Source organism: Sarcophilus harrisii, chromosome 4, assembly GCF_902635505.1.
Source record: "Sarcophilus harrisii chromosome 4, mSarHar1.11, whole genome shotgun sequence".
In the NCBI taxonomy this organism is placed as follows: Eukaryota; Metazoa; Chordata; class Mammalia; order Dasyuromorphia; family Dasyuridae; genus Sarcophilus; species Sarcophilus harrisii.
In genome coordinates, this window is record NC_045429.1 from 311215978 (window position 1) to 311243280 (window position 27303).

The 27303-nt window shown below is 34.7% G+C and overlaps 1 protein-coding gene across 2 annotated transcripts in view; it reads right to left on the minus strand.

Annotated features, from left to right (window-relative positions):
- The window catches only part of RGS9 (regulator of G protein signaling 9), an 87376-nt gene extending 64048 nt beyond the window's left edge, over positions 1-23328 (minus strand). For both annotated transcript variants that reach the window (XM_031965685.1, XM_031965684.1), the window contains exons 1-2: positions 23101-23328; positions 7495-7591 (exon numbers count right to left, since the gene is read on the minus strand). In XM_031965685.1, the coding sequence (XP_031821545.1) occupies positions 7495-7591; positions 23101-23157 (154 nt within the window). In that variant the 5' untranslated portion in view covers positions 23158-23328. The remainder of the gene's footprint in view (positions 1-7494; positions 7592-23100) is intronic.
- Positions 23329-27303: the final 3975 nt, after the last annotated feature.

Genomic DNA, 27303 nt, shown 5'->3' on the forward strand with positions numbered 1-27303 from the left:
TCCCACAAAAAGACCCCCATAATGAGATTATCTCCAAAACACAAAGCAGAATCAAACATGGAATTAAAATGTTAAGAACTTTTGGGTCAAATAAAATTTGAAAGGTCAGCTTCATTGCCCCCACAAGCACTCCAGCAAAATTTAAAAGAGCAGTAGAAGAAACGACAACAACAAATATTAGTAAGCACTTGCATTCATTGTTAAGACTTCAGAAGTAAAAGATAGAAGTCTGGAGACACTAAAAAAAAAAATGGGAATAAAGAAGGACACTGGCAGGTCACTGTACAAGGAGGCAAGATAGTTATATACTTGAGAACCCTACAAAAAGCCAGCAATCCTCTTGTCACCACAGAAGACAAAGCCAATTCTAAAAGCTCATTTGAGTTCCTAGGAAGAGAAATAAAAACACCACCCATTTCACTATTTCTTTCCTATGGCTTATTGCTATTGGAAATCCATCACTAAATTAACAAAAGTGAAAGTAAATGAGACTAAACTAGCTGTGTATGTATAGAAACTGAAATAAAGTCTCAATGGATTTTATGACAACCCAGTTGAAGGAAGAAGGGGCTCCATTCCACTCCCAACTTCATTTTAGTGGCCATGTAATCAAGATCCCAGTTTAACCTTGTTATCCCAGGAAATCCAAGCTACTAGGGATATAATTTAGGAGAAAGGTAGGAATGATGTAAAAAGTAAAATTCCCCCATATTGATTCCTCCAGTGTGATAGGTTGCAACACTGGCCTTTCCCCCCTCAACCCCATCTACTCCCCAAGACTGAGATCTTTCCTGTACTTAACCACACTCCCCAAGGATATTCTGATTGGGGATTTGTGTATTGTAAGAGATTAAGAAGTATTTAAGGAAGTAGATTAACCTCTTGTAGCCTAAATATTACCTGAGCCTTTAGAGACCTGACTCAAGGATGGGGGTTGGGGGTGGAACCTGTCTTGGCTTTTGTTGTATTTTCAGCATGAGCATTTAAACCTAAGAAATAGGTAATCTTATAAATCAGGGCTTGATTTTTTTTATTTTGTTCTAGACTCAAGAAAATGATGGAGTAAAGGTTAAAAATGCAAATTAAATTTCAAAGCCTATCTTTAAACATTTACCATCACACTCTTGATTGATTGGTTCTTTTGTATTAATTTATTGAGACTGAATTGCATAAAATGAGAGGATTAACCCAGTACCTCCTTTGTTAACTGTAAGGATAAGAGGCTTGCAACTCTGTTTCAGAGAGTTCAGGAAGGAAAAGGCAGATTTGGCCCATAAAGGACAAATTTCATGCTTATCCTGTTCCCAATTAAAGACAGAGGAGGGAGGGTGTTCATTATCTGAATGATAAAAGGAATTCTAGATTGACTGCATCTAGAACATCCGCTGGACAAGCCCCATCCCCTTTCTCCCATATGGGGAGTCTCTTGAAATGGGCCTCCCCCCACTTGTTCTTATTCAGAGTGGGGCAGATATGCTTTTAAAGTTTCTAAGAAGGATATGCCCCTTAGATACTAAGCAGGTACTTAGATGGTATTGCATCTCAGGTGGTCTCTGAAAGGTTTTGTTATTGCTCTGTCATTTTCAGTCATGTCCAACTCTTTGTGACCCCACTTGGTAAAGATACTGGAGTAATTTGCCATTTCCTTATCCAAATCATTTTACAGATGAGGAAACTGAGGTTAACTGAGGTTAAGTGACAAATAAGTGTCTGAGGCCAGATTTAAATTCACAAAGATAAATATTCCTGAATTTGGGCCTGGCACTGTAATTAGCTGCTTCTGTGAAAGGGTAAAGAGTTTTTTTTTTAATTCCTTATCCAAGAAGAGATTATGGATTTGGTTATTAAAACATGAGTTTTGTAAGAAAGAAATTGAAAACCAGCTCTTTTATATCCCAGTTAGGGCACACTAGGAGGAGGAGAAAAAGGCTTTTTGTCAAACCCCACTCCCATGGGCCCCAAATTTATAGAATTTAAAAATTATAAGGCTGGGCTTGACTTGAATGGAATTCAGTTCTTGATATCAGATAAAAAGAATATCAGAGATCCTTGGCCTGGGTTTATTAAATGAAAGCTGTAGTTCATATCTTTAGGGATCTTCTAGACATAGGGAGTCAAGTGGTCATCATCCCTGGGGAACCTATTCAGATTGAATATGAAATCCCCATGGTGTTGGGAGCTTTAGGGGAGATAACCATATGGAGAACAAAAACCACTATCGAATTTAAAATAATTCTAAAGGACTCATAATTAAGAATACAATATATATCCAGAGAAAGTACTGATAGACAATGCAGATCAAAGCACACTATTTTTCACTTTTTAAAATTTTATTCACTTTTTTTTCTTTTGGTCTCATTTTCTTTCACAAAATCACTAATATTAAAATGTTTTACATGATTACACAAATATAACCTATATCAAATTGCTTACTATCACGGGGGTGGGGAAATTGAGGAAGAAAGGAAGAACATCTGAAACTCAAAAAAAATTAAGTGATGCACTATACTGGAATTGAAGTCTGGCCTCAGACATTTACTAACTGTGGGTCTCTAGGCAAGACACTTTACTTCTTGCTGCCTCAGTGGCCTGATCTGTAAAACTGAGAAGAGAATAATAATAGCATCTATTTCCCAGAACTGTTGTGAAGATCAAATGAAACTCTTTTAAAGCACTTTGCAAATCTCACAGTACTATATAAATACTAGCTATTATGGTAAGTCCTTCAGGGGAACATGAAAGTGTTCTTAGTCACTGAGTAGAGATCACAGTGATTGGACCATTGAATGGCAGAACTTTGCTGGCATGTATTCAGGTGAACCACATCAGTACTTACTAGACCAGATATATCTTCAGCTGTAAAAAATAATTCTGTGAACAACTTGTTTCTTGACAGACATTACTGTCATTTTCTTTGATCAAAGGACCCATTTTTCCTCCAGAACCATACAGGATGTCCCTCTCAATCTCAAATTTATCTTTCTCTCTGAATGGTTTGAGAACATCATCTACTTGGAAACTAAGGGGATTTGACAGCACAGGGCAGGGGGCAGTGAACCCTAGTCATGTAGGAAAGAATGGAGGGGATGCGGGAACAGATACTGGGGAAAGTTGTGTTGTCCAATTAATCTTTCTGCATAGCCCATAGATAAAGGAATGGGCAATGGAACCCTCAGATAAACTGGGTGATCATTACACTCTGGACCTTCCTCACTTAGGAGAATTCCTTGGCAAGAAGAGATGTCAGGGAACCAAGGGATAGAGCACATTAAAATTAGGGAAAATATCTCAAGCTAAGCACAAAGTTGCAAGCAAGGGGAATATAAATCTTTATCTTCTGCTTCCAACTAGTATTTTTTACAACTGTTTTTGGAGCAGAGAGATTTTTCAAGTGCTGCTGGTGTCTGCTTTTCTGCTCCTGATTGCTTGTCCTACTCACAAGTTTCACTCACTATGCATTTCACCAATTAATGGCTTGGCCACACCATAGCTGTTCTGACTTCAAGATATGGTTATAGTTTTAACTGTGATTTCATTTTCTTTCCTTTTGTTGGCAGTATGCCTCATATACTATTCTCATTAGATAATTTATTTGTTAGCTTAGAATTAACCTCTAGATAATTTATTCCTAGACACAAAACATGGCTGCAGTTCTAGTGCAATCATGCTACAGAATGAATTAGATGTATTTATATTATTCAAGTCTTGCACTCTAAGAGGCTAATTAGGCTGTGTGATTTAAATGTAAATGATCTAAATTAGATGCATAGTTTGGAGGTCTAGAATGATGATAGACAATGCACTAAGGTCTGCTTTGGGAGAAATATTTTATAAATTGCTATAATAAAAGGAAGATAACTCTTTGGAGTTCACAAATTATTTATACCTATCTAGAGCTTCTAGGTTAAAAAAATAATAACAATACTCCAAGCAGAGAATTCAGATACCAAGAAACCAGAGTCAAGATCATAGAAGACTATGTTGTAACTAATAGAAAGAAGAAAAAAAAATCTTAGGATGAAATATTTCATAAAGAAAAAACTCACAACCAAGAATAACATATCCTGAAGTAACTTCCTATACCAGAGATATAACTCTTTAATAGCATAGAGAACTCTAAAGAATTGCTGATTAAAAGATCATAACAGAGAAGAATCTCAGATATTTAACTAGAAGAGATAAAAGAAATCTAGAAAGATAATTTCATTTGAGATAAGTTCATTTGCGGAACATGCTAAATCAAGTGTTTACTTTCCAATAAGGGGAGAAAACACAAGTTTTCTTTTAAAATCTTACTGTTGTCAAGAGAACAAATATAAGGTAAGGGATCTTTTTTCCTTCTATTTTGAAGAAAAGGAGAGGAAAGAAAAGGAAGGGGGAAAGGAATGTTTTAGAGAATAAATGAGAAATGAGGAGGAAGAACTTATTACTCATGATTAGATTTCTTCCAAATAAATGTATACAGAGATGAAAAAGAGGTGGGGAAAAAAGTGGGAAGTACACATCAGATGAAACTCACTACCATCTGACCTAGACAAAACAGTATCAAATATATTAAAATACAAAGAATTTGATTTGGACACACATTAAATATAACAAAGAAACAGTCAGGGGCAGGGAAGAATTTTTAAGAAGGTGTATAGAGTTTGGGAGGGAATAGTTACTGATTTTGGAGGACTGATTATTAGGGAAAGATTCAGTGTAGAGAAAAATGAAGGAAAAAAGGAAGGAGAGAAGGAGGGAAGGAAGGAAAAAAGGAAGGAAGAGAAGAAAGAAGGAAGGAAGGAAAGAAGGAAGGAAGGAAGGAAGGAAGGAAAGAAGGAAAGAAGGAAAGAAGGAAGGAAGGAAGGAAGGGAAAAAACAAGAATATGACAGGAAAAAACAAAATAACAATCAAAACTGTGACTGTGAATTTATATGTGAATAGGATAGACTCACCCATAAAAGAGAAATGGGTAGCAGAATGGATTAGAAAACAGAATCTAAAAATACACTGTTAGCAAGAAACACACTTGAAACATAAAGATTCACAAAGAGTTAAAATGAAGGCTTAGAGAAGAAATTTATTGTCTCAAGTTATTTTTTTAACTGAGGTAGCAATCAAGAAACCAGACAAATCAATAATTTAAAATGAACAGAGTTTTAAAAAAAAGAACCAAAATATTGCATCATTCTTAAGGAACATAATAAAACAATATCAATATTTAGTGCACATGCACTGAACAACACAGCATCTAAGAACTTAAATTTCTTTAAACCCTTTTTTAGAGATAAACAAAACTAACAAAAAAGATAAAAAAGGAATGTTATCTAATAGAATTTTAGCAAAGTTATATGTGATAGGAGCAACTATCTGGCAGTGGATAGAGAATCAGCCTTGACATCAGGAAAACTTGAATTCAAACCTGACCTCAGACAGACACTTAACACTTCCTAGTTGTGGGACCCTGGGCAAGACACTTAACCCCAATTGCCTCAGGAGAAAAAAAAGTTATATGTGATAGATCTCTAGTGATTACTGAATAAATACCAAAAGAAATAATACCTATTTTTCTAAGGAGCCTTTTGCACCATTTCAAAAATTAACAATGTGCTACATATTATAAACAACAACAGAAAAGAAGAAATATTTAACATCCTTTACTGATCATAAGACAATACAAATTATAATCAATTAAAGGCATTTGAAACATTAAGTAGAAAGACTAATTAGTCTTGAAGAATATGTAGGTCAAAGAACAAACTATAAGAATAAAATATTGTCAACAAAGAAAAGTACAAAAATAAGATATTATAAAACTTTTGGAAAGTAGTCAATGCAGTCATTTCTACACACATTCATCAATAAAAAAGAAAGGGGCTGCTGGGTGGCAGGGCAGCTAGGTGGTACAGTGGATAGAGCACCAGCCTTGAAGTCAGGAGGACCCGAGTTCAAATTTGATCTCAGACACTTAACAATTCCTAGCTGTGTGACCCTGGGAAAGTCACTTAATCCCAATTGCCTCAGCAAAAGAAAGAAAGAATGAAAGGGAAAGAAAGAAAAAACATAAAATGCACAAACAACTAAAAAAGCTAAAAATTCAAAAATTTCAAATTAAACATAGAAATTGTTTGAAAACCAAATAAGATACAAAACTGAAAATAAAAAATCATTAAATTATTTTTTTAATTGGGCTGGAGTTTTGGGGGGGAGTGGGGAAACTAACAAAATGAAGAACAAAATAAAAAAATAAAAACTAACAAAAACCATTAGGGCATTTTTTAAAGAGAAAAAATCAAATTGCCAAATATCAATTATTTTATTCTATTTTTATGATTCCAGATATCCAGAATCAAGTTTCTTACTTCTGGCTATAATAAAACATAAATAAAATTATTTGTAATTTTTTTTCCATGCAGTTCATCTGGTCCTCAGATGATAAAATCAAATTGCCAAGTATCAAAAATAAAAAATAAAAATTTATAACAAATTAAGAGGGAAAACATAAACAATTTTCCCAATGGACTTATTAGCACAGAATATTTTTCCCACAAATGGTGATACCAAAATTAATTCTCTACCAAAAGGCTCAACTTTGGAACTTGTCACGTCTCTCAAAAAACATGGACTTAAATCCAAATGAAACACAAAGAGACAAGAGGTGATCACAGTTCACAGATGGATGTTTCTATTAAGGCTCATATCCCTTACAGAAGAAGTTAGCAACTTGACAGTGAAATGTTAATTAACATGGCTACAGTGAAACAAATATAAAGTTCTATATAAAATAAAATATGCATAGTAACACTTTTTATGTTAGCAAAAATAATTAAAAATAAAGTAGGTGGTCTTTAATTTGGAGATTATGGAACAAATTGCATTATATTAATGTAATGAAAGATTGTTGTGGTATAAGGAACAATGAATATGAAGAATTAAGAGAAAGATAAGAAAACATCCTGAATGAATGAAAAGTAAAGGATACAAAAGCAAGAAAACAACATACTCATTGTCATGATAATATTAAAAGTGGCAATATAAATGAAAAACAGAACTCAATGATCAGAATTAATTTCAGATGTTTGATATTTGAATACAATAATTTTTTCAGTAAAAAGTGAGAGACTATGGATGCAGAATGTTACATACTCAGTTGTGATCATTGCATTATTCAGTTTTGCTGAACTGTTTTTTTCTATATTAAGAAAGAGCAAAGAGGAAAAAACTAACAGATTTTTGAGAAGTGGTTTTGCCATAAAAACAAACTGTATTAAATAAAATATTATTTCTTTTAAATGGTGACCTTCTAGCAAAAATGACAAGAAAGTTTCAAGAAATTACACATTCAAGTCATCTCTTTATATTACCACCAATTACAAAATCAAAACCTTATTTTAGAATTGACTTCTATCACTTCCTATTTATGGCTTAATCCAACTGCTGTGACAAGAATGCATTCTGTTCCAGACAAAAATATCAGTTTCAGGATACCTTCAAATCTTTCCAATCCCTACCTGTCATTGCATGAGGGATATTAGTGATCATGACCCTCTGGCTTTGCATTTTGATTCCTGATTCTGGGTTTTGCATCTCCTTCACCAATGCTTCAATCTGAAAGACAGAATGGAGGGAAATCAAAAGATGAGTCCTAACAATGTATTTCTTGCTTATTTCCTCAGATTTAATTTTTTTTTAATTATATATTTTATTACAGCCAGAAGAAAAAGAAACCTGATTCTAGATATTTGGAATACTTACACAGATATTCTATTTTTATGATTCCAGATATCCAGAATCAAGTTTCTTACTTCTGACTATAATAAAACATAAATAAAATTATTTGTAATTTTTTTTCCATGTAGTTCATCTAGTCCTCAGATGATAAATATCATCTGTCAGTTGAACCACACTTGAAGACTTCCCAACTTGAGTATAATCTCTGAAAGCATAAACTCACCTAACATAGGCTTAGAGAAATCAGAGTTAGCCCTAGTATGATAAGGCATTGAAGTAGGACGTTAGGGAATTTCTGTATAATCAACTGGATATGTTTTAAAAACCAATGTGGTAAGCACTGTGCTAGGCACTGGGAATACAAATACTATGAAGAAAACAATCTCAACTCCAAAAATATTACATTATAAGAGGGAACACAATAAGGGTATATATGTAAGTATATATGTGTGTGTATACATATATGTGTATATGCATACATAAATACAAAATATATATAAAGAAAATTAAATAATAGTATTTATGTAGATTTACAAAGCACCTTTCATATGTTAATTCATTTGATCCTCAAAAGAATCCTGAGGGATGAAAGCTATTATTATCCCCATTTTACAGATGAAGAAACTAAAGCTGAGAGAAAAAAAAATGGCTCTGCTGGTCTCTTTTTGCCTTCTAAGTCAGTTTCAATAACCATCACAAATACTCCATATTTTCACTCTATATTTCCAATCTATTGCTCACACATACCATCTTCTTCCTCTCTGTACAGTTTGTCCCATATACCTAGAATGCTTTCTTACTTCATCTTTGCCTCTTGGACCCCTAACTCCCTTCAACGATAACCTTAAGTATGACATTATACAAGAAGCATTTTCTAATTTCCCCAGTACTAGTGCCCTCACCATTGAAATTGCTTTCTATTGCATTATACATTTCAACGACAATACTATATGATGATCAATTCTGATGGACCTGGACATCCTCAGCAATGAGATGAACCAAATCAATTCCAATGGAGCAGTAATGAACTGAACCAGCTACACCCAGTGAAAGAACTCTGGGAGATTTGAGCTCAAATCTGAAATGAACTAATTGTCAATTATACAATATAAAGTCTTTCGTGTAGAGGCTCCCAAATAACCATTAATGAGATCAAGAAAGGCCAATGTGTTTGAGAGGTATCTTGAAAGAAGACGCATTTTAGTGATGATCAGTCATGAAAGACTTGGTTCTTCTCAGCAGTTCAGTGATCCAAGGCAATCCCAATAAATTTTGGATAGAAAACACCATGTGTATCCAGAGAGAGAACTATGGAGACTGAATATATATCAACACATACTGTGTTCACTTTTTTTTCCCTTTTTCTTCTTTTTTTTTCTGGTTTTTCCCTTTTGTTTTGAGTTTTCTCTCCCAACATGATTCATAAAGAAATGTGTATATTAAAAAATTAATGTAGATGTATGATCAGAAAAAAAAATTAAAAGAAAAAGAAAGAAGGGGTATTCTATAAGGTAGAGATTAAGAGAGAATGCATTCCTTAGGTTTTGGTTTTTAAAAGTTTTAGTTAAAGTTCCACTGCCTGCAAGAAGCGCTTGCTACCCTTCTTTAAGTTTTGGTGCCTTTCCTCTGAGATTATCTCCAATTTATCCTTTACATATCCTGTTTGCACATAACTGTTTGCCTTGTTTCCCCCATTAAATTTTAAGTAAGCTCCCTGAAAGCAAATGCTGGTGGGTTTTGTTGTTGTTGTTGTTGTTGTTTGTTTGCCTTTCTTTACACCCACAATACTTAGAATAATGCCTAGCACAGTAGTGAGCCCCTAAATATCGGAGCATTTCAATAAAAAAAAGAAAGTAGCTTTTGTACAACTGAATTAGCTTAGAGAATAACAAAATAGACTCAAAGTTCTGAATAGTTTTATAGAAGACCTGAGTGCATCAGAGGGCACCTGAGCCTTGTTCTAGTAAGAGAAGAGATACTTTTTGATGGCAGTCATCTAAAGGTGAATATGGAAAAAAAGGCTGCTCAAGTAGGGGAGCGAGTATAGGAGATTTGTAAAGGTTCAAAGCTCTTATAACTACAGCAAGATGTTGAACAGAAAAGCTCTGATCAGCTGAGTTCCCAACATCCTCCTGATGAAGTTTCAGTAGTAAAGGGACAGGTAACAGAGACAATGATTTCTCAAAGTGTGCCCCTTTCAGACTTTAAGAAGCTATATTTCCAAGCTTTCAAAAACTCTAGATTCTGAGGGGGCACATTTGCATATAAAAGGACCAGGAATCTTGGCTGGGGGTTGAGACTTGAAAGTTTTGAAGGGGAGGCTAAGCTGACCTTTCTAACTTTGGATCTTTGAAAAGAATCTACAAGAGAAACAATTATGAAGAAGGACATGGTGAACAGTTCACTTTGTCACCTTTCCCCTTGTACAGCTTAGATTTTTCAGAGTGATGCTGGGGGAAGTCAAGATTTCTCTTCTTGTCATTTCTCTTCTTGCATTTTGCAGCAGAAGCACATGGAGAAATTCAGCTTTGGAGATGAGTTTTTGTCGGTTGTAGGAGATCCTGGGGACAGTACCATGCTCCTCAGAGTCAAGACTGAGAAAGCAGAATCATAGAGGCTACTATTTATTGCAGGGTAATCATTCCAGTTCTTTCTAGGAGAAAGTAGATAGTACTGCTCTAAACCAGGACTTCGGAAAAGTCATAAGCAAAAGTCCACAGTGACTACAATGTAATGACACCAGTGGAATACACAAGACCCAAGTCAATAAGAGCAGTGCAAAGATCTGCAACATCAGTGATGTAAATTGTTGTGTTTAGCTTGTAATTTGGCTACAGATGTACCTCTCTACTTGTAAACCCTGTGTATTCACTCCTCCCATTGATATTATATGTATTTGTGGGAGAGTACAACCCAGATTTATCAATTAATAACCAGCGTGCATTTATTAAGCTGAACATTGAAGAATAGAGATTAATAAAATGAAACAATCTCTAATCTCAAGGGTTTGCATTCCACTGGAAGAGTCAACACAAGTTTATAGGTCTATGTATGTACTGGGAAAAAACACAAAATAAATAGGAAGTAGCTAGAAGGGCTGCTAAATAGAGCAATGGATGGAGTGTTGGTCTTGAAATCAGGAAGACTCATCTTCATGAATATCAAATTTAAGCTCAGACACTTACTAGATATTTGACAACCTCTTTACCTCAGTTTTCTCACCTGTAAAATGATCTGGGGAAGGAAATGGCAAACCACTCCAATTATCTTTGCCAAAAAAAAAAAAAAAAAAAACCCAAATGGGGTCATAAAGAGTTAGACACAACTGAAATGACTGAAGAACAAAATTCAAAATAGATGAGAACAGGGTCAAGGAATCCTTCATGGGTATTTTATGAGACAAAAGTTGAGGAGTATGTTCTAGTGATAGAGAACACCACTGCAAAGGCTTGGAAATAGTAGTGGCTGAGGAACACATGACAATTTGAAGGCCAACTTGGGTAGATCAGAAGGTTTGGGAAGGATTATTTTCTTTGTATGGCACAAAGGTCTTTATATATATTGTTTCATTAGATCACCACAACCAATAAGTAGCAGGTGCTACTACTAGCCCCATTTTTGTTGTCATTCAGTTGTATTTGACACTTCAGGAACCCATTTGGGGTTTTCTCGACAAAGATAATGGAGTAATTTGCATTTTCTCCTCAAGCTCATTCTATAATATGAGGAAACTGAGATAAACAGAGTTAAGCAACTTGCCCAGGATCAGACAGGTAGTAAGTGTCTAAGGCCAGATTTAAATTCAGGAAGATGAGTGCTCCTAACTCCAGGAATGGCACCGTATGCACAATGGTACCACCTAATAGCCCCATATTACAGAGAGGGAAATTAAAGTTCAGAGCTGTTACTTGCTATTTTGAGCGGCAACCCTGGGAAAGTCAAGAGTTTATAAACTGTTAGATTATCCCCTTAGGATCTTCATCTATCAAATGAAGGAGAAGCTGAATAACCTCTGAAGGAATACTCTTTAATATCCCTTTCAGTTCTAAATTTATGATGCTAAGAGACTGGGGATAGGATTTATTATTTGGGTCTCTGGAGCCAAATCAAGTGACATACTAATGATGATACAATTTTAGGAATTCTGCCACTGTAATTGAATGTGTAAACAAATGCTAGCAAAGACATCCCTTCTGTCTCAGTCTCATCACTCCCTGGATAACAGCTACAGACAGTTAGCTAATATGTAAACAGACACTTGGCTTACAGACAACTCCCATTGGCTCCTAATTTAGAAATGTGTTTTGTTTTCATCAAAGCCATGGGATGGGGGTGGGCGAAGGAGAAGGAGGGGGCTTGGAACAGAAAACTATTCATTTAGTTCCATTTAAAGCTGTTCCTTGGTTTTCCTCAATGACAGGGTCTGGCAGACTTTCAGGCCACTAGGTCAATAACACAACCACCGGGAAAAGAGGAAAATTGATAATATCCATAGGGGAGAGTAGACTAGGAGGTAGCACCAGCTGCTACTCTATTATGTCTTTCCTCTGCTTCAGAAGCTTCAAGAATTCCTTACTGCCAATAGATACTCCTCTATTTGTCATTTAAAGTCCTTCACAAATGGCTGCAACCAATCTTTCCAGGATAATATATTATTCCCCCTCACAAGCTCTATATCTTATCCAGACAAACTGTCCTTCTTTCTATTGCTCACACATACCATCTTCTTCCTCTCTGTACAGTTTGTCCCATATACCTAGAATGCTTTCTTACTTCACCTTTGCCTCTTGGACCCCTACCTCCCTTCAACGATAACCTTAGTATGACATTATACAAGAAGCATTTTCTAATTTCCCCAGTACTAGTGTTCCCACCATTGAAATTGCTTTCTATTTCATTATATACTTCAACAACAATACTATATGATGATCAATTCTGATGGATCCATCATCTGATGGATGATGGGCCATCTTCAGCAATGAGATGAACCAAATCAATTCCAATGGAGCAGTAATGAACTGAACCAGCTATGCCCAGTGAAAGAACTCTAAGAGATGACTAAGAACCATTATATTGAATTCCCAATCCCTCTATTTTTGCCCGCTTGCATTTTTGATTTCCTTCACAGGCTAATTGTACAATATTTCAGAGTCCGATTCTTTTTGTACAGCAAAATAACGGTTTGGACATGTATACTTATTTTGTATTTAATTTATACTTTAACATGTATTGGTCATCCTGCCATCTGGGGAAGAGACTGGGGGGAAGGAGGAGAAAAACTGGAACAAAAGGTTTGGCAATTGTCAATGCTGTAAAATTACCCATGCATATAACTTGTAAATAAAAAGCTATTAAAAATTTAAAAAAAAGAAATTGCTTTCTATTTCAGAAAAGCCTAGAAAGACCTATATACTGAGTGAAGTGAACAGAACTAAGAGAACACTGTAGACAGTAACAAGTTAATGTGATAATCAACTATAATAGACTCAGCTCTTTTCAACAATGAAGTGATTCAAAGCAGTTCCAATAGACTTGGGATAGAAAATGGCAATGGCCTCCAGAGAGAGAACTTTAGAGATTGAAACATAGTATTTTCAATTTTTTGTTTGTTTGCTTATTTGTTTCTCATGGCTTTTTCCCGCTTTGATCATTTTTCTTGCACAAAATGACAGATATGGAAATATGTTTTAAAGGATTGCACATATGTAACCTATATCAGATTGCTTGTTATCTTTGGGAGGAAGGAGGTAAGGGATAGAGGGAAAAAAATTATACACAAAGTCTTACAAAAAATAAATGTTGAAAACTTTCTTTACATGTATTTGGAAAAATAAAATACTTTAAAAAAAGAAAGGAAAGTATAGTATCCTGTGGGGGCGGGGGGAAATTACTTTCTATTTAGTTGTTTTAACTCTGAAAATAACCTTTTTTTTCATAAGTGTTTCGGGAAGTTTTCAGGGGGAACTGTGACTAAGAATTTGATCCACAGGAAAAAGGATTCAACTATTTGACTCTCCCCTCTCATTTCTCTCTCTCTCTCTCTTTCTTTCTCTCTCTCTGCTTTTTTGCTGAGGCCAATCAGGGTTAAGTGACTTGCCCAGGGTCACACAGCTAGGAAGTGTTCACATATCTGAGACCACATTGGAACTCAGGTCCTCCTGACTTCAGGGCTGGTGCTCTATCCACTGCACCAACTAGCTGTCCCTTTTTTTCTTTTTTTTTTCCTACTCTCATTTCTCTGGATGATGAGCAGATATAGTAGTGAAAGAGGAAATGACCAAGACCATCTCAGTTTGACATAAGAGTAGTTGATATTGATATAGATATAGATACATATGTTTACTTCTCTATGTATATGTTGCTTCTAATTAGTAATCTTTAGAGACTATTTGATTTTTGCCTTCGTATCCCCAGCACCTGGTAAAAATTAGATGCTTGCAAAAGCTCCTCTTTGAGGAGAGAAGTCTTTTTAAAAACACTAAGAGAATTTGTCACCTGTAATCTGGACAATCTAACTAATACATGTATTGAAGGAAGTAAATAGATCATAATTCTAGAGTGGAAGGGACTTAAAATCCATCTAGTCCAACACCCTGATATTACAAATGAAGAAACTGAGACCCAGAAGGTAAAGTGTCTGACTAAGGTCACACAAGTAATAAGTATTAGAACCAGGATTTGGATCAAGGCTTTCCGATTCCAAATCTACCTCTTTTTCCACATCATGAAATCTCTTCCTTCTACATCTACCTTGCCTTCTCACTATATACTTCAGCTGTCCTGGGATGAAGTCACAATTTTAAAAAAATAATTAGATGAGTCAACAATTTTCTTTTCATATGGTAGGGAAATGGTTAACAGTGATACTCGGAGATACACCTGATGCTGAGGTAGGTTCTTAAGTTCACTTTTTTCTCTCCAAAAGGGAAAATAATGACAATTAAGATTCCTATGAACTTAAAAATTAATCTTCCATAGGATCACATGGAAAGAAATAAGTATCTATTTTGATACTCAATGAGATTAGCTTTCCTTTTCAGCATTTGTTCCACATTCTGACATAGAGAAGAGTGTGGGAGAAAAATGGATAGAACTAAACTATTTAACTGCCCACAAAAGCTCTGATAGATTTTTTTTCCTATTATCATGCTCCTTGGAAAATCTCTTTAGGATTACAAAAGTCAAGGTATAGCAAGGTCATATAGTCCCAAAGGCTGGGAAGCACCTTTTAAATAGAAACACACCTGGAATATCATAGGCAAATTAGGACCTATCTTATTTATTAAGAACTCCAGAAAAGGAAATTTTACAGCCTTCTACACATCACCCTTTCACAGCCTAACACTCATTATCAAGAAAATTTTCATTGTGTCTCATGTACATCTTTTCTGTACTGGATCCTATCCATGAAGATGGAAGATTTGATGGTCTAATCTAGGTATTAATTCTAACGCACATAATGTTGGAGAGAGAGAATACTTTATTTTTATGGGCCAGAACTTGAAACAAGGTACTAAGTGGAATTGAGGAGACAATAGTTAAATCTAGTTTAGCATTGATTTAATCCTACAGCAAATAATGGTTTCCTAGTGATATAATGATTGGTGTATACTCAGTGTGGAGCATATAAACAGGGACTGAGAGCCACAGAAGAGAAGCTGGTAGAGGCAGAAACACAAAGGATTGGGGCAGGAGCTCAAGCTCTCAGAACCAAGGGGAGAGGTAGGCCTGTAAGAAAGCTAACCGGGCCCCAGGAAAGGAGACATGATTTGGAAAGAGACAATAAAGAATTTAGACTTTAAAACCTGGCTGTACTTGTGGTGATTACTGAACTAAACGAAGGCTGCTTCCAGAGACCCCAAGAAAACCGAACCAAAGAACATTACATGTTATTTCAATTTTTGCTGAAGTATTAAATTGCCTATATACATTTTTCTGAAAACATGAATAAATAATACTTAGATTAGCCCTTAGAAGAGTCCCACCTGAACTGGGGATTCAGGATATGTTATTTAAGCTTAAAAAATAATCCAGTTTTTTCCTCAGCACATTTGTTCCTAATATACTAAACTTTTGACACTTGAAATGTCTAGGAGTGAGTATAAAGTTAAATAAAAGTACAATCAAAAGGTATCTTACTGCTTTCAATGAGTTTAAATCACCAGACCTGAATAAATTAAATTGCAGAGTAATTAAAAACTGGCAGATGTGATTAATGAACTATTGTCGGTCATCTGTGAAAGATGCTGAGAAAGTGAAAGGATTATACTGGACAAATGATATTTCAGCTTTAAAAAAAGAATACAAGATTGATTTAGCAAAAAATATAATGGTGAATTTGCCTTCCATTTTTGGCAAAATTAGTAAAAACAACTTCATGAATAACAGGTCCCACAAAATTATTCTCATGCCCTTTTCTGATAGAGTTATTAACATAGTAAATCATGGGAATACTAAAAATGGATTATGCTTAGGTTTTAGCAAAGTATTTGATGAAGTCAACAATTCTATGTTATGAATTAGATAGAAAGATTATGGGCTGCATGATAGTAGAGATAGATGCATTTGAAAGTAGTCAAATGACTATTCTCAAAGAATATTTATTCAGGTGTCAGTGTCAATGTAGAAAATACTCTTTAGTGGAGTTTCCCATAAGTCTGTCCAACAATTTTATTAATGACATATATGGAAGCCTGGATGGCATGCTTGTCAAATTTGCAGATAACATTAAGCTTAGAGAAATGACTATAGTGCATAATATAATGGGTATTCATGAAAGATCGTCACAAGCTAGAATCCTGATGAATTGAATAACCTGCAATATAATAACAAATTTTAAGTTCTATAGTTGAGTTCTACAAAACAACTTCACAAATAAAAGTCAGGGCAAACATGACTAGATAAATGTTCTTATGAAAAAACATCTGAGGGATTTAGTGGATTTTGAGCTCAAAATGAATCAATAGTGTAATTTGGCAGTTCCCAAAAGCTAATATTATTCTAGGATACATTAAGAGGACTGTGTACCATGTAGAAGAATTAATCTTTGACTATATTCTCAGTTCATAAAGTCTAAAATGGAATCACAAGAAATTAACAAACCAACAAATTAGCACATCAATAGCATCGATACAAATTCCAGCAGTCCATCACCTATCATTACATGCTAAAAAAGAATGAGTAGTTATAATTGTGTGTAGACTACCACAATGTGAACAAAAGAATTAAAGTAGACCAGTACATCATCACATTGGTTCAATATCATATCCTGGAAATGTTTAACAGTATTGAATTTAAATAAGGTATTCAATCAGATTGTTATGGCAGAGGAAGAAAAAGAGAAGACTGCTTTCTTCTGCCCACTTATGGCAGAGGAAGAAAAAGAGAAGACTGCTTTCTTTTGCCCACTTGGCTTTTATCAGTCTGAGTGTATATACCAAGTGTATATTGGAAGCATTAATATACTGCTGGTGAACCTATGAATTGGTTCAAGCACTCTAGAAAACACTTTGAATTTCAATAATCAGACAGAATCTGTGTCTTTTTTTTTAATTGATTCTACTTACAATTAATTGATTTTGTGTTATAACTGCCTAAGTCATGGCTCTTTCTTGAACTTACTTCAGAAATTAAGCTGTGTTGTAATGAGTTAAGTTTAGAAATCTAGTTCTCCTAGTAATCACTGTTCTATTCTTGTGTCTAGAAATTCTGTTATCTTTGAAGGAGGCAGGTGGAGCACAGAGAATCTGATCTAGTATCTTTATATCACGAAGCTATTCTTCAAGGATAGCTAAGTCTGATTTGTTATTCAGCAGTCTGGTTTGCTATCTCTGTCCTTGTTGATGCAGTTGTACTCCAACAATTAACAATTTTTAATCACAATTTAAGAGAAGGAGGGGGGGCTGGCCCTCATTTCCAGTTTCGATTCAATCATATTTTTCTTCCATCTATGATGCTAGATTTCCTATTTTCTGTACTCTCCAAAACTATAAAAAAGCTATTCCCCCTCATTTGGGGTTTTATCTTTGGGGGAAACTGAGAACCTATTTATTGGCAAATTCACATTTTACTAATAAATTGATTATGCGCAGAACTTTGGGCCTCAGTCTATCTTGATTTTAACTATTATAGAACTATGATCCAAAAGTTTCTTAACTAGACACACTCTTTCACCTAGTTATGTCACTACTAAGCCTATATCCCAAAGAGCTATAAGAAAGAAAAACTGTCCATATGTACTAAAATATTTATATATAGCAATGTCTTATGTAGTAGCAAAGAACTAAAAACCAAGTTGGTCCCTGTCAGTTAGAGTAAATAAAGCATACCAAATAAATGAATAGAAATTCTATTATGCCATATGATATGATAATGAAAGGGGGAAAAAACATTTTGTTTTAAATGAACTTTTTTTTAACCTTAATCATGACCAAAACAATATCAAATTTATCTGGTTCATTTGCACTTGTATGATTGGCAGCAGCTGTGCAATAGGGCAAGAAGAGATCCCAGATCTCCTCTGATCTTATCCTAACTAGTAACTCTGTTACTTAATAATCATTGCTAAGTCATTTTCAGTGTTGCACCTAAGCCTGGGGGAAAGAGGACTCAAGGTAAGAAATGACTGTAGGTCTTAGAATTTATACTGATCAAGAAGCAAGCAAAGAAGAAAGTCTGGCTCTGAATTCAGGAATGGTTCAGGTGCTTGAATCCAGCCCCAGGTGAGTCTAATAAGATGAGATGACACATGTGTTCCCTTACAACTCTATTATCATCAAAAGTCATAGAGAAAGTTTAATAAGATAAAAGAACTGGGAATATTTTTGTTTGTCTTTTTCTCTCCTAGATTTTATGATTCAAGAAGAAAAAATGGGGAAAGGAATATGCTGGGATGAACGAGATTTATGTCACTTAATTGGAGTACGTAAATGGAAGACTATACAAATAAGGAGAGAAGAGTAGAAAAGAACAAGTAACATTTGAATTACATTGTCATCCAAACTAATCAAAGAATAGACGAATAAACACAGAGTAGGGTAAAAAAAGTATATTTTTCAACATGAAAACAGGAGAGAACAAGGAGAAAGGAGGAAAATAAGGAAAGTACATTAAGGAAGAAATTTGTCTTAAGCAAAACAAACTCTAAGCAGAGTAGATGGATTAGGAAGCGATATTCAAAAAGAAAGAAAAAATAAAGAATTATTATTAGGCTGTAGGCAAGAAGAGAAAGAAGAAGGGCAAGAAAACAAAAGAAGTCTACTCCCAATCTAGAACACTGATGCTGAGCACCCTTCATCTCTCTCACCATACTCTAAAGAGTGGATAGGAAACAAAGAAAAGAAACAGTATAAAGGAATGGAATGGGGATATTATGCAATAACTATGGTAAATAAATGTGAATGGGATGAGCTCACCCATAAAGTAGAAGAGGACAGCAGACTGTATTAGAAAACAGAGTCCAACAATTGCTGTTTACAAGCACTTGATACAAGTACTTACATACTTGAAACATAAAAATTCACAAAGTAAAATATAAAGATAAAGCAAATCTCTTATACTTTTGCTGAAGTTAAAGAGGGGTAGTAATTATAATCTCCAACAAAGCAACAGCAAACATTGACTTAATTTAAAAGAGATAATGAGATTTTGCTAAAAAGATATCATATTTAATTATTATTATTAATGTCAATACTAAAAAGCATATGCCCTAACCAGCATAGCATCTAAGTACTTAAAAGAAAAGTTAAATGAGTTCTAAGGAAAACCAGACAATAAAATTATAATGGAAAAGTAAAATAGAATCATATAAAAATACTTTTATTAAAAATAATGATAACAATGAGACAACAAACAAAAATTTGGGAATATAGTCAAAGCAGTCTTAGAAAAAATATATATCTTTAAATACTTTTACCTATAAAAGAAAGAACAACTCAATGAACTGGGCATACAACTAAAAAAATTCTAGAAGATCCACTGTTCAAAAAACCTAATTAAACATCAAAATGTCTTTAAAAAGTAGAGAAAAAATAAACAAAATTAAAAGCAAAAAAGTAATAAATAAAACTAGGAGTTGAGGTATTTTAAATAAACAGGACATTAATTTGTTGGGTTTTTATGAAAGAATAAATCTAGTGCTGATAAACTCAGTGATCGTAGCTATTGCCATAAGAACTCACTATTTTACAAAAACTTCTAGGAATATTGAGGAAAAGTAGTTATAGAACAATATCTCATACCATCTACCAAGTTAAGCTACAAAACGATACATGGCTTAGGCATACAGAGTGCCATTATAAACAAATCATAGGAGAAATGAGGAAATTACCTGTCCAGTTTACAAACAGGGGAATTGCTCATGACCAAAGAAAAGATGGACAATAGAGATTAGAGAATGTAAAATGTATAGTTTTGATTATATGAAATTTTAAAAAAGTTTTGCACAATCAATTCAGTTAAAGTTAGAAGAAAAAGGAAATGGGAAAAATATTTACAGCAAATTTCCTTTTAAAAATCTCATTTCTGAGCTATATAGGGAACTTATTCAAATATATAAAAATAAAAGCCATTTCTCACTCAATAAATACTCAAAGGATATGAATAAGTAGTATTCAGAAAATGAAATCCATTCTATCAAATAACCACATGAAAAAATGTTCCAAATCAGTAACAATTAAAGAAAGGCAAATTAAAACAACTTTACCCATCATCTTGATTGACAAAAATGAATATGACAAATGTTGGAAGGACTGTAGGAAAATAGGTATTTTAATGCACTATTGGTGAAATTGTTAACTGGTCTAGCCATTCTAGAAAGCAATTTGTTAAGTATCCCTCCCAAAAAATTAGTAACATGTATGACATATCCTATGACCCAGTGATAGTTACATCACTAATAGTGATACAATTATTAGTGCTATACAGCAAAGAAAAGGTAGTAAAGAAAAAGAAAAGGCACCTATATGTAAAAAAAAAAAATTATGGGGGTTCTTTTTGTCCTAGCAAACTAAGGAGATGCCTATTAATCGGGGAATAAACAAATTATGGCATATGAATATAATCGCATACTGTTGTTCTATAAGAAATGATGAAGAAGAGAGTTTCAGAGAAAGATGAGAAGGCTTGCATAATTTGATGAAGACTATAGTGAGCAAAACCAATGGAACAATTTCTATAACAATAGTGTGTGTGTGTGTGTGTGTGTGTGTGTGTATCCAAAAAACTTTGAAAGACTGATTAATGCTATGGCTAATCAATATTCCAAATGACTCATATTAAAACATTCTACCAACCTTTTGAAAGAGACAGTGGACTAAGGTTTCATATTGATACAGAGATTTTTTGTACATGAACAATTGCTAGTGAATACATATTTGTTACAAGGGTTTCTTTCTTGTTGTTCTATTAGAAGTGGACTGAAAGAAAAAGAAAGTAAATGCTTATTAATTGAAAAATAGTGAGAATTAAATCTAAAATAGTGTCTTTCCTTTCTGTGCTTTGCAATAATTATTAGGCATTGAAAACTTGACTAAACTCTGTTTAAAAAAAAAAACCCAGAGCTTAAGAAACAAGGACAGGAACCAGAGACTAGGAGAACAAATAAGATTATATCATGCTCAGAATCATAACCTATCAAAGGATTTCAAAAGACTCAATCTATAAAACAAGAATGAAAGAATTTCAGATTTTAAAGGGACCTCAAAAAGTAACTAGATCAATTTGTTCTCATATGGAATCGTGTAGGAATCATCTCTATTGCATTCCCAACTAGTGGTCCCAACAAACCTTCCAGTGAAGGGGGTTTTAAAACTTCCTAAAGCAGCTCTTCCATTTTTAGACTACTCTAATTGCTAGGAAGATTTTCTTTACATTTAGCCTTTCTACAACTCCCAACTATACAACCCCTTGTTCTGCCTTCTGTGGCCAAACATACTAAGTCTAACCCATCTTCCACATGATGACCTTGAATCTCACCTGACAGGTGAGGTTGGGGAAGAAATTTTTCAATTAGGAAGAAATAGAACAAAGATTATATATATATATATATATGTAAAATCTTAAAAGGATGACTGATGATTGTATATGTAGAAGCTATATCAGATTGCTTGCTGTCTTGGATGAGGAGGGGGGAGTAAGGGAAGGAGGGAGAAAAAAAAATTTCGAACTCAAAATCTTACAAAAGTGAATTCTGAAAAGTTTTTTACATGCAATTGGAAAAAATACTATTAGATAAATATATATAGCTAGTTTCCCTCTGCATTGAAGATACTAAAATATATATGTAAGGATCTCTGAGATATAACTAGATAGACTAATGCTCTGGTCTTCATGCTTTGTTGATGAATCTCCTGCATTCACTAGCTGCGATAGGTTCCTGAATTTTTTAGAGTAGCGGGACATATTTTCCAATTGTTTGGGGAGCTGGGACTCCATCATCAATCTGAAGTAAGGGGCTATGTCTATCACAGAGGACTCAGCTCATATTGTTCTCAATGATAAACCTAAAAAGATGAGCAGCACTCAAAAGATAAAGCCACAGGAAGTAGGGAATTGGAGAAAGGGTGGATTAATGCTTAATCCCCTTCAAGTCTTTCCACTCCAGTTTTCTTAAACCCCTTTCTTACAAACGCTGAAATAAAATGAGGACAAGTATACTTCCTCCTTCAAGTAGGCTCAACAAACCCCACATATAAAAGTGGACAGTGCTTAGTTTTCTGGGTTGTTTAGTCCTACAAATGTTTGTAATTAGAAAGAAACATATTGAGAGCCACTTGCTGGCACACACACACACACACACACACACACACACACACACACACAACCCAGGAATATACAGATTCAAATATGACCAATGTTCCTATGAAATGCCTTATTATAATGCTCTGTATAGGGTATCGCAAACAAAAAACTTTCAAATATTGTATTTGAGACCAGGGAACAACCAATTTCAGTAGAGAATTCAGTAGAGAATAGGAAGTCAAGCATCTATTTTACAGGAGGGAAAAACCCACACCAGACACAGATCTGCCGATACTCCCCAATACTCTGTTTTCTCATCTAACAGGTTGTTTTCATCCACACACTGCTCTAAATAAGAGCTCTTTATGTTTTGATTCTTCTGTAAACACAGTCAGTTTGGAAATCTAAGTAGTTTTTTTCTTTAAATACACACATACACATATACATCATTTCACAATACATTTATCAAAAAGCAATAGTGGTAAAAATTAAAAAACAAATGCTTTTTTTTTTACAGGGACTGTGCCCATTCCTCACTGTACCCCCCTCCCACAACTTCTGAACATATAAGCTACTGTCCAGGATTTGGTTCCTAGCGAAGAGTGGCTCCTATTTCCCACCAAGTTAAGAAAGGCAGAGGTAGTTACCTTTTTGAGGAATGCCATTCTTGGCCTGTACTGCTGGCCTTGATGTTTGATTGTCATCCTGGAAACTGAACAGTCTTAAAAACCAGTAAATAAGTGGTGTGAAAATTAAAAATAAATTTAAAAGACAAAAATTATATATATTTTTAGAAGACAAGCATTCTTATGATCTAGAGATAAGGAGAAGTAATGCTAAGGAATAAGGTGGTAAATGGTGATTGCTGCTGCTGCTGCTGCTGCTGCTGTTGCTATGATTTAGTCTCGTTCTGCAAGCTGCTTGAAAAGCAGCTGTGGAATAAAGCACCCACCCAATCAGCAAGTGGTTCTGTGTTCATTAGCATGAGCTGTACTTATGCCATCTGGCCACAAGGGGGAAGATGCGAACTCAACCAAGACTACATCAGCGTTCCAATGATGGGGGAGCTGAGGATACAAGAGGATTTGTACAAAGCCATCACCTCTGTCCACGCCTTGAGTAGATAAAGACAAGGCTTACACACTCCTTCCATGTCTCACTCACTGGCAGATGCTGTCAAATACACAATAACACAGTTAGTAAGAATGATGATAAAGGTGGAATAGCATACAGAACACTGGGAACATTTGGATTCAAGTCCTGGATCTACAAGTAATAATTGTGGTAGCTGGGATTTATATATTGATTTAAGCTTTGCAAAGCCCTTTACAAATATCTTCTCATTTGATTCTTGCAACAACCCTGGGAAATAAGTGCTATTGTTATACCCTTCTTTTTTTTGCAGATGAAGAAACTGAGACAGACAAAGGTTGCATGATTTACCTAGGAATACACTAGTAAGGGTTGTTAACTACTAAATGTCTGAAGTGGGATTTGAATTCAGATATTCTTGACTCCTACTTCTGATTCTACCCACTGTGTCACCTATCTGCCTCTTAACTACCTGAGTGATCTTAAGCAACTCACTTCCTCTTCTGGCTCTTTTCCTTATCTATAAAAAGAAAGGATTAGATTAGAAATTCTCTAAAATCCCTTCCAATTCTGGGATTCTGTGACTCAAAAATGTCATAGAGAAGACTTAACTTTCTTCTTTCTGCCTCCCTCTTTCTGTAGGCATTGAGGAGCTGGGGGTGGAGGGCTAAGGATGGAACTGTATAAGAGAAGGATGGAAATATTTTCCTCGAGAAGGCATAGTATATTTTCCTGAGCAGGAAATAACATAGGGTGCTATGTACTTTTGTACTTTGGGTGTGTTGGTAAATTTTTAAACTGTGCTCACAGCAATAAACTATTTGATCTTTAAAAAAAAAAAAAAAAAAAAGATGGCATAGTCATCTATGGCATATTCGACTAGGATTGCAAAGGACTTCAGAGATTATTTAACATAACCCCTTCGTCCTAGAGAAAATTAAGGCCCACAGAGATGAGAATCTGACTGAATGAGACTAGAAGCCAAAGTCTCCAGAATCCCAATCCAGCATATTTTCAATCTCACAAGGTGCAACCCAGATTGGTTCTGAGAATTTCCACCCTTTGTGAACAGATTCCCCACCAAGATAGTCTGATAACCAAGATAGTCTGATAGCCAATATAATGTTCCTGGGATTATTTTAGCCCCAGGGATGAGGGAATACACCATCGGGTGAGAATTGTAGATGTAGATTTGTCTCACTTAATTGGGTTTACTCCACTATTTTTCTTCACTATAATAAAAGGTTCTTTGGGAGAAAGAAAATATATCTGAAAATGTTATCTACACAATGTATATTGTATTCAATAAAAGGATTATGCAGCAGTAGGGCCATATTCATATTCTATCCCATCCTCAAATAAATGCCCTGAGAAAGCAAGAGCTCCATTTCTTTGGATGAAATAAAAACTTCAAGGAACATCAAAGCAATAGTGGATAACCTCTGGTCTGACCTGTAGTGTACATGCCAAGAACTGATCCTATTTATTCTTTTACTTATCTTTTGTCAAAGAAAATTTGGTTTCAAATATCTTTATTCACAATACCATAGTAGGCCACAAGATGGCAACATGACTCAAAAAATAAAGCTTTTTATGTAAAATTAAATAGAATTTAATTTTATAAACAATTTAAGAGGCAGTGGGCTAAAGCCTTGAGGATACAAAAATGCAAGAAAGAATGTCTGATATCTAAAGATTTACATTTTAACAGGGCTTAATGTACATACAAATAAATACAAGTGAATTTTTAAAATGATCAATAGAAAAGGCATTATTGCTTACTCCTTATATTAAAATATAATCTCTTTGGGATGTAGGAAAACTGGGACACTAATGCATTGTTGGTGGAATTGTGAAATGATCCAACCATTCTGGAGAGCAATCTGGAACTGTGTCAAAAGGGCTATAAAACTGTGCAAGCCCTTTGACCCAACAATACCATTACTGGGTCTGTATCCCAAGGAAATCATAAGAGAGGGGAAAGGACTCACATGTACAAAAATGTTTGTAGCAGCTATTTTTGTGGTAGCAAATAATTAGAAAATGAGTAGATTCCTATCAATTGAGGAATGGCTAGATAAGTTATGGTATATGAAGATAAGGAATATTATTTTCTATAAAAAATGATGAACAAGCTGATTTCAGAAAGACCTGAAATATTTACATGAACTGATGCTGACCCCAACAAACAGAACCAGGAATACGAAGTACATAATAACAGCAAGAATGTGCAATGATCATCTATGAAAAACTTGGTTCTTCTTAATGGTTCATGGATCCAAAGCAAACCCAACAGACTTTGGACAGAAAATACCAACTGCATCCAGAAAAAGAACTAAGGAGACTAACTATAAATCAATATTTTTAAAAATTTTTTCCATGGTTTTTCCCTTTTGCTCTGATTTTTCTCTTCCAAAATGATTCATAAAGCAATGTGTGTTTAAAATAAATTTTAATAAATTATATAAATAAATGAAATTTTACAAATAGAATATAATTTTTTTTGAAAACAGAGATTGTTTGTATTCTACCCCAGTCTATCCCTTTACAAAATTAGCTCTCACTAATCAGTATAAAACACTCCAACTAAATTCACCAGCTAGGATTAGGTTTTTTTTTCCTAACTGAGCTTTTCAATTTACAACAGCAGTACAACAGCAGGGACTCAAGGAGATTATATTCTAATAGGGGAAGACTATGTATATTAAGTACTGATTGATTGTTAAGAAAGAGTGTTTTAATCTGGGAAGTTATAGTGACAGAGAATAGAGCCCTAGAAATATTTTAGAAGTAATGACATGTGTGGATTTAATTAATCATCTTAAAGCATGAGGTAAATGGGATGGGATGAGGAAACAAGAGAGAAATAAGACTGGGGTTAAGTATGGTTTGGGATCTGGGAGCTAGTAAATAAAATGGACCATCATCAATCAGAATAGCACAATCCCAAGGCAGGAGGCAGTGCCTGAAGATAATATAGCAAGAAAATTTCCCTAGTGAAACAAGGTTGATGCTGAGAGGTCCAGCTGATGAGATTGATGTAGACATCAAATGATGAGATTGTGGAGAGCAATTTGCACCAAATATTGCGGTTCGGTCATGTAACAAATTTACAATAGTTTTTATCTTGCTAAAAAGGTATATTTATGATAAAAAGTTATAGACAATAAGATAAGATAAGAGGATAAAATAGAACACCAGGAATGGTAAATATAAAATAGATTTGGGAGAAATATAGTTAGCAAGGAAAGGGGTTTTAACTATAGTAAAGACAAGTTCTCTAGTGGAATTCATAATTAACCAGGAGAAAGGAGGTAGCAGTACGCCACTGATTGGCAAGCTAAATCCATATAGGAGTTTTGTACCCTAAAAGAGTTAGCTATAAGAAAAAGAAAGACACCATGAGGCATGGGGATTGCTAATCCAAGAGGGATTCAGCAAAGATGGCATTGGTAATGGATTTATAAGGGATTTATAGGGGAAATTTAACCTGGGAGATTTGATAGAATTTGGCTTTCTGATGAGATACAGTAAGGTGGAGTTTCCCAAGACCTCTACAAGGGGTAGAACTGTAAGACTGGGCTGATGCCCATCTTTCCCTGTTTGCCTTAGGGAGTATTCTTATTAGTATTTCAGGCTTTCTCTGCCAACCCTACCTAGCAGGCAAGCAGAATTGCAAGCTCCTCTAAAGGAGAGCGGAGTGGTTTAGAGAATCCAGCCAGGGCACAGCCTCTGAAAGTCTAATTTAGATAATACCA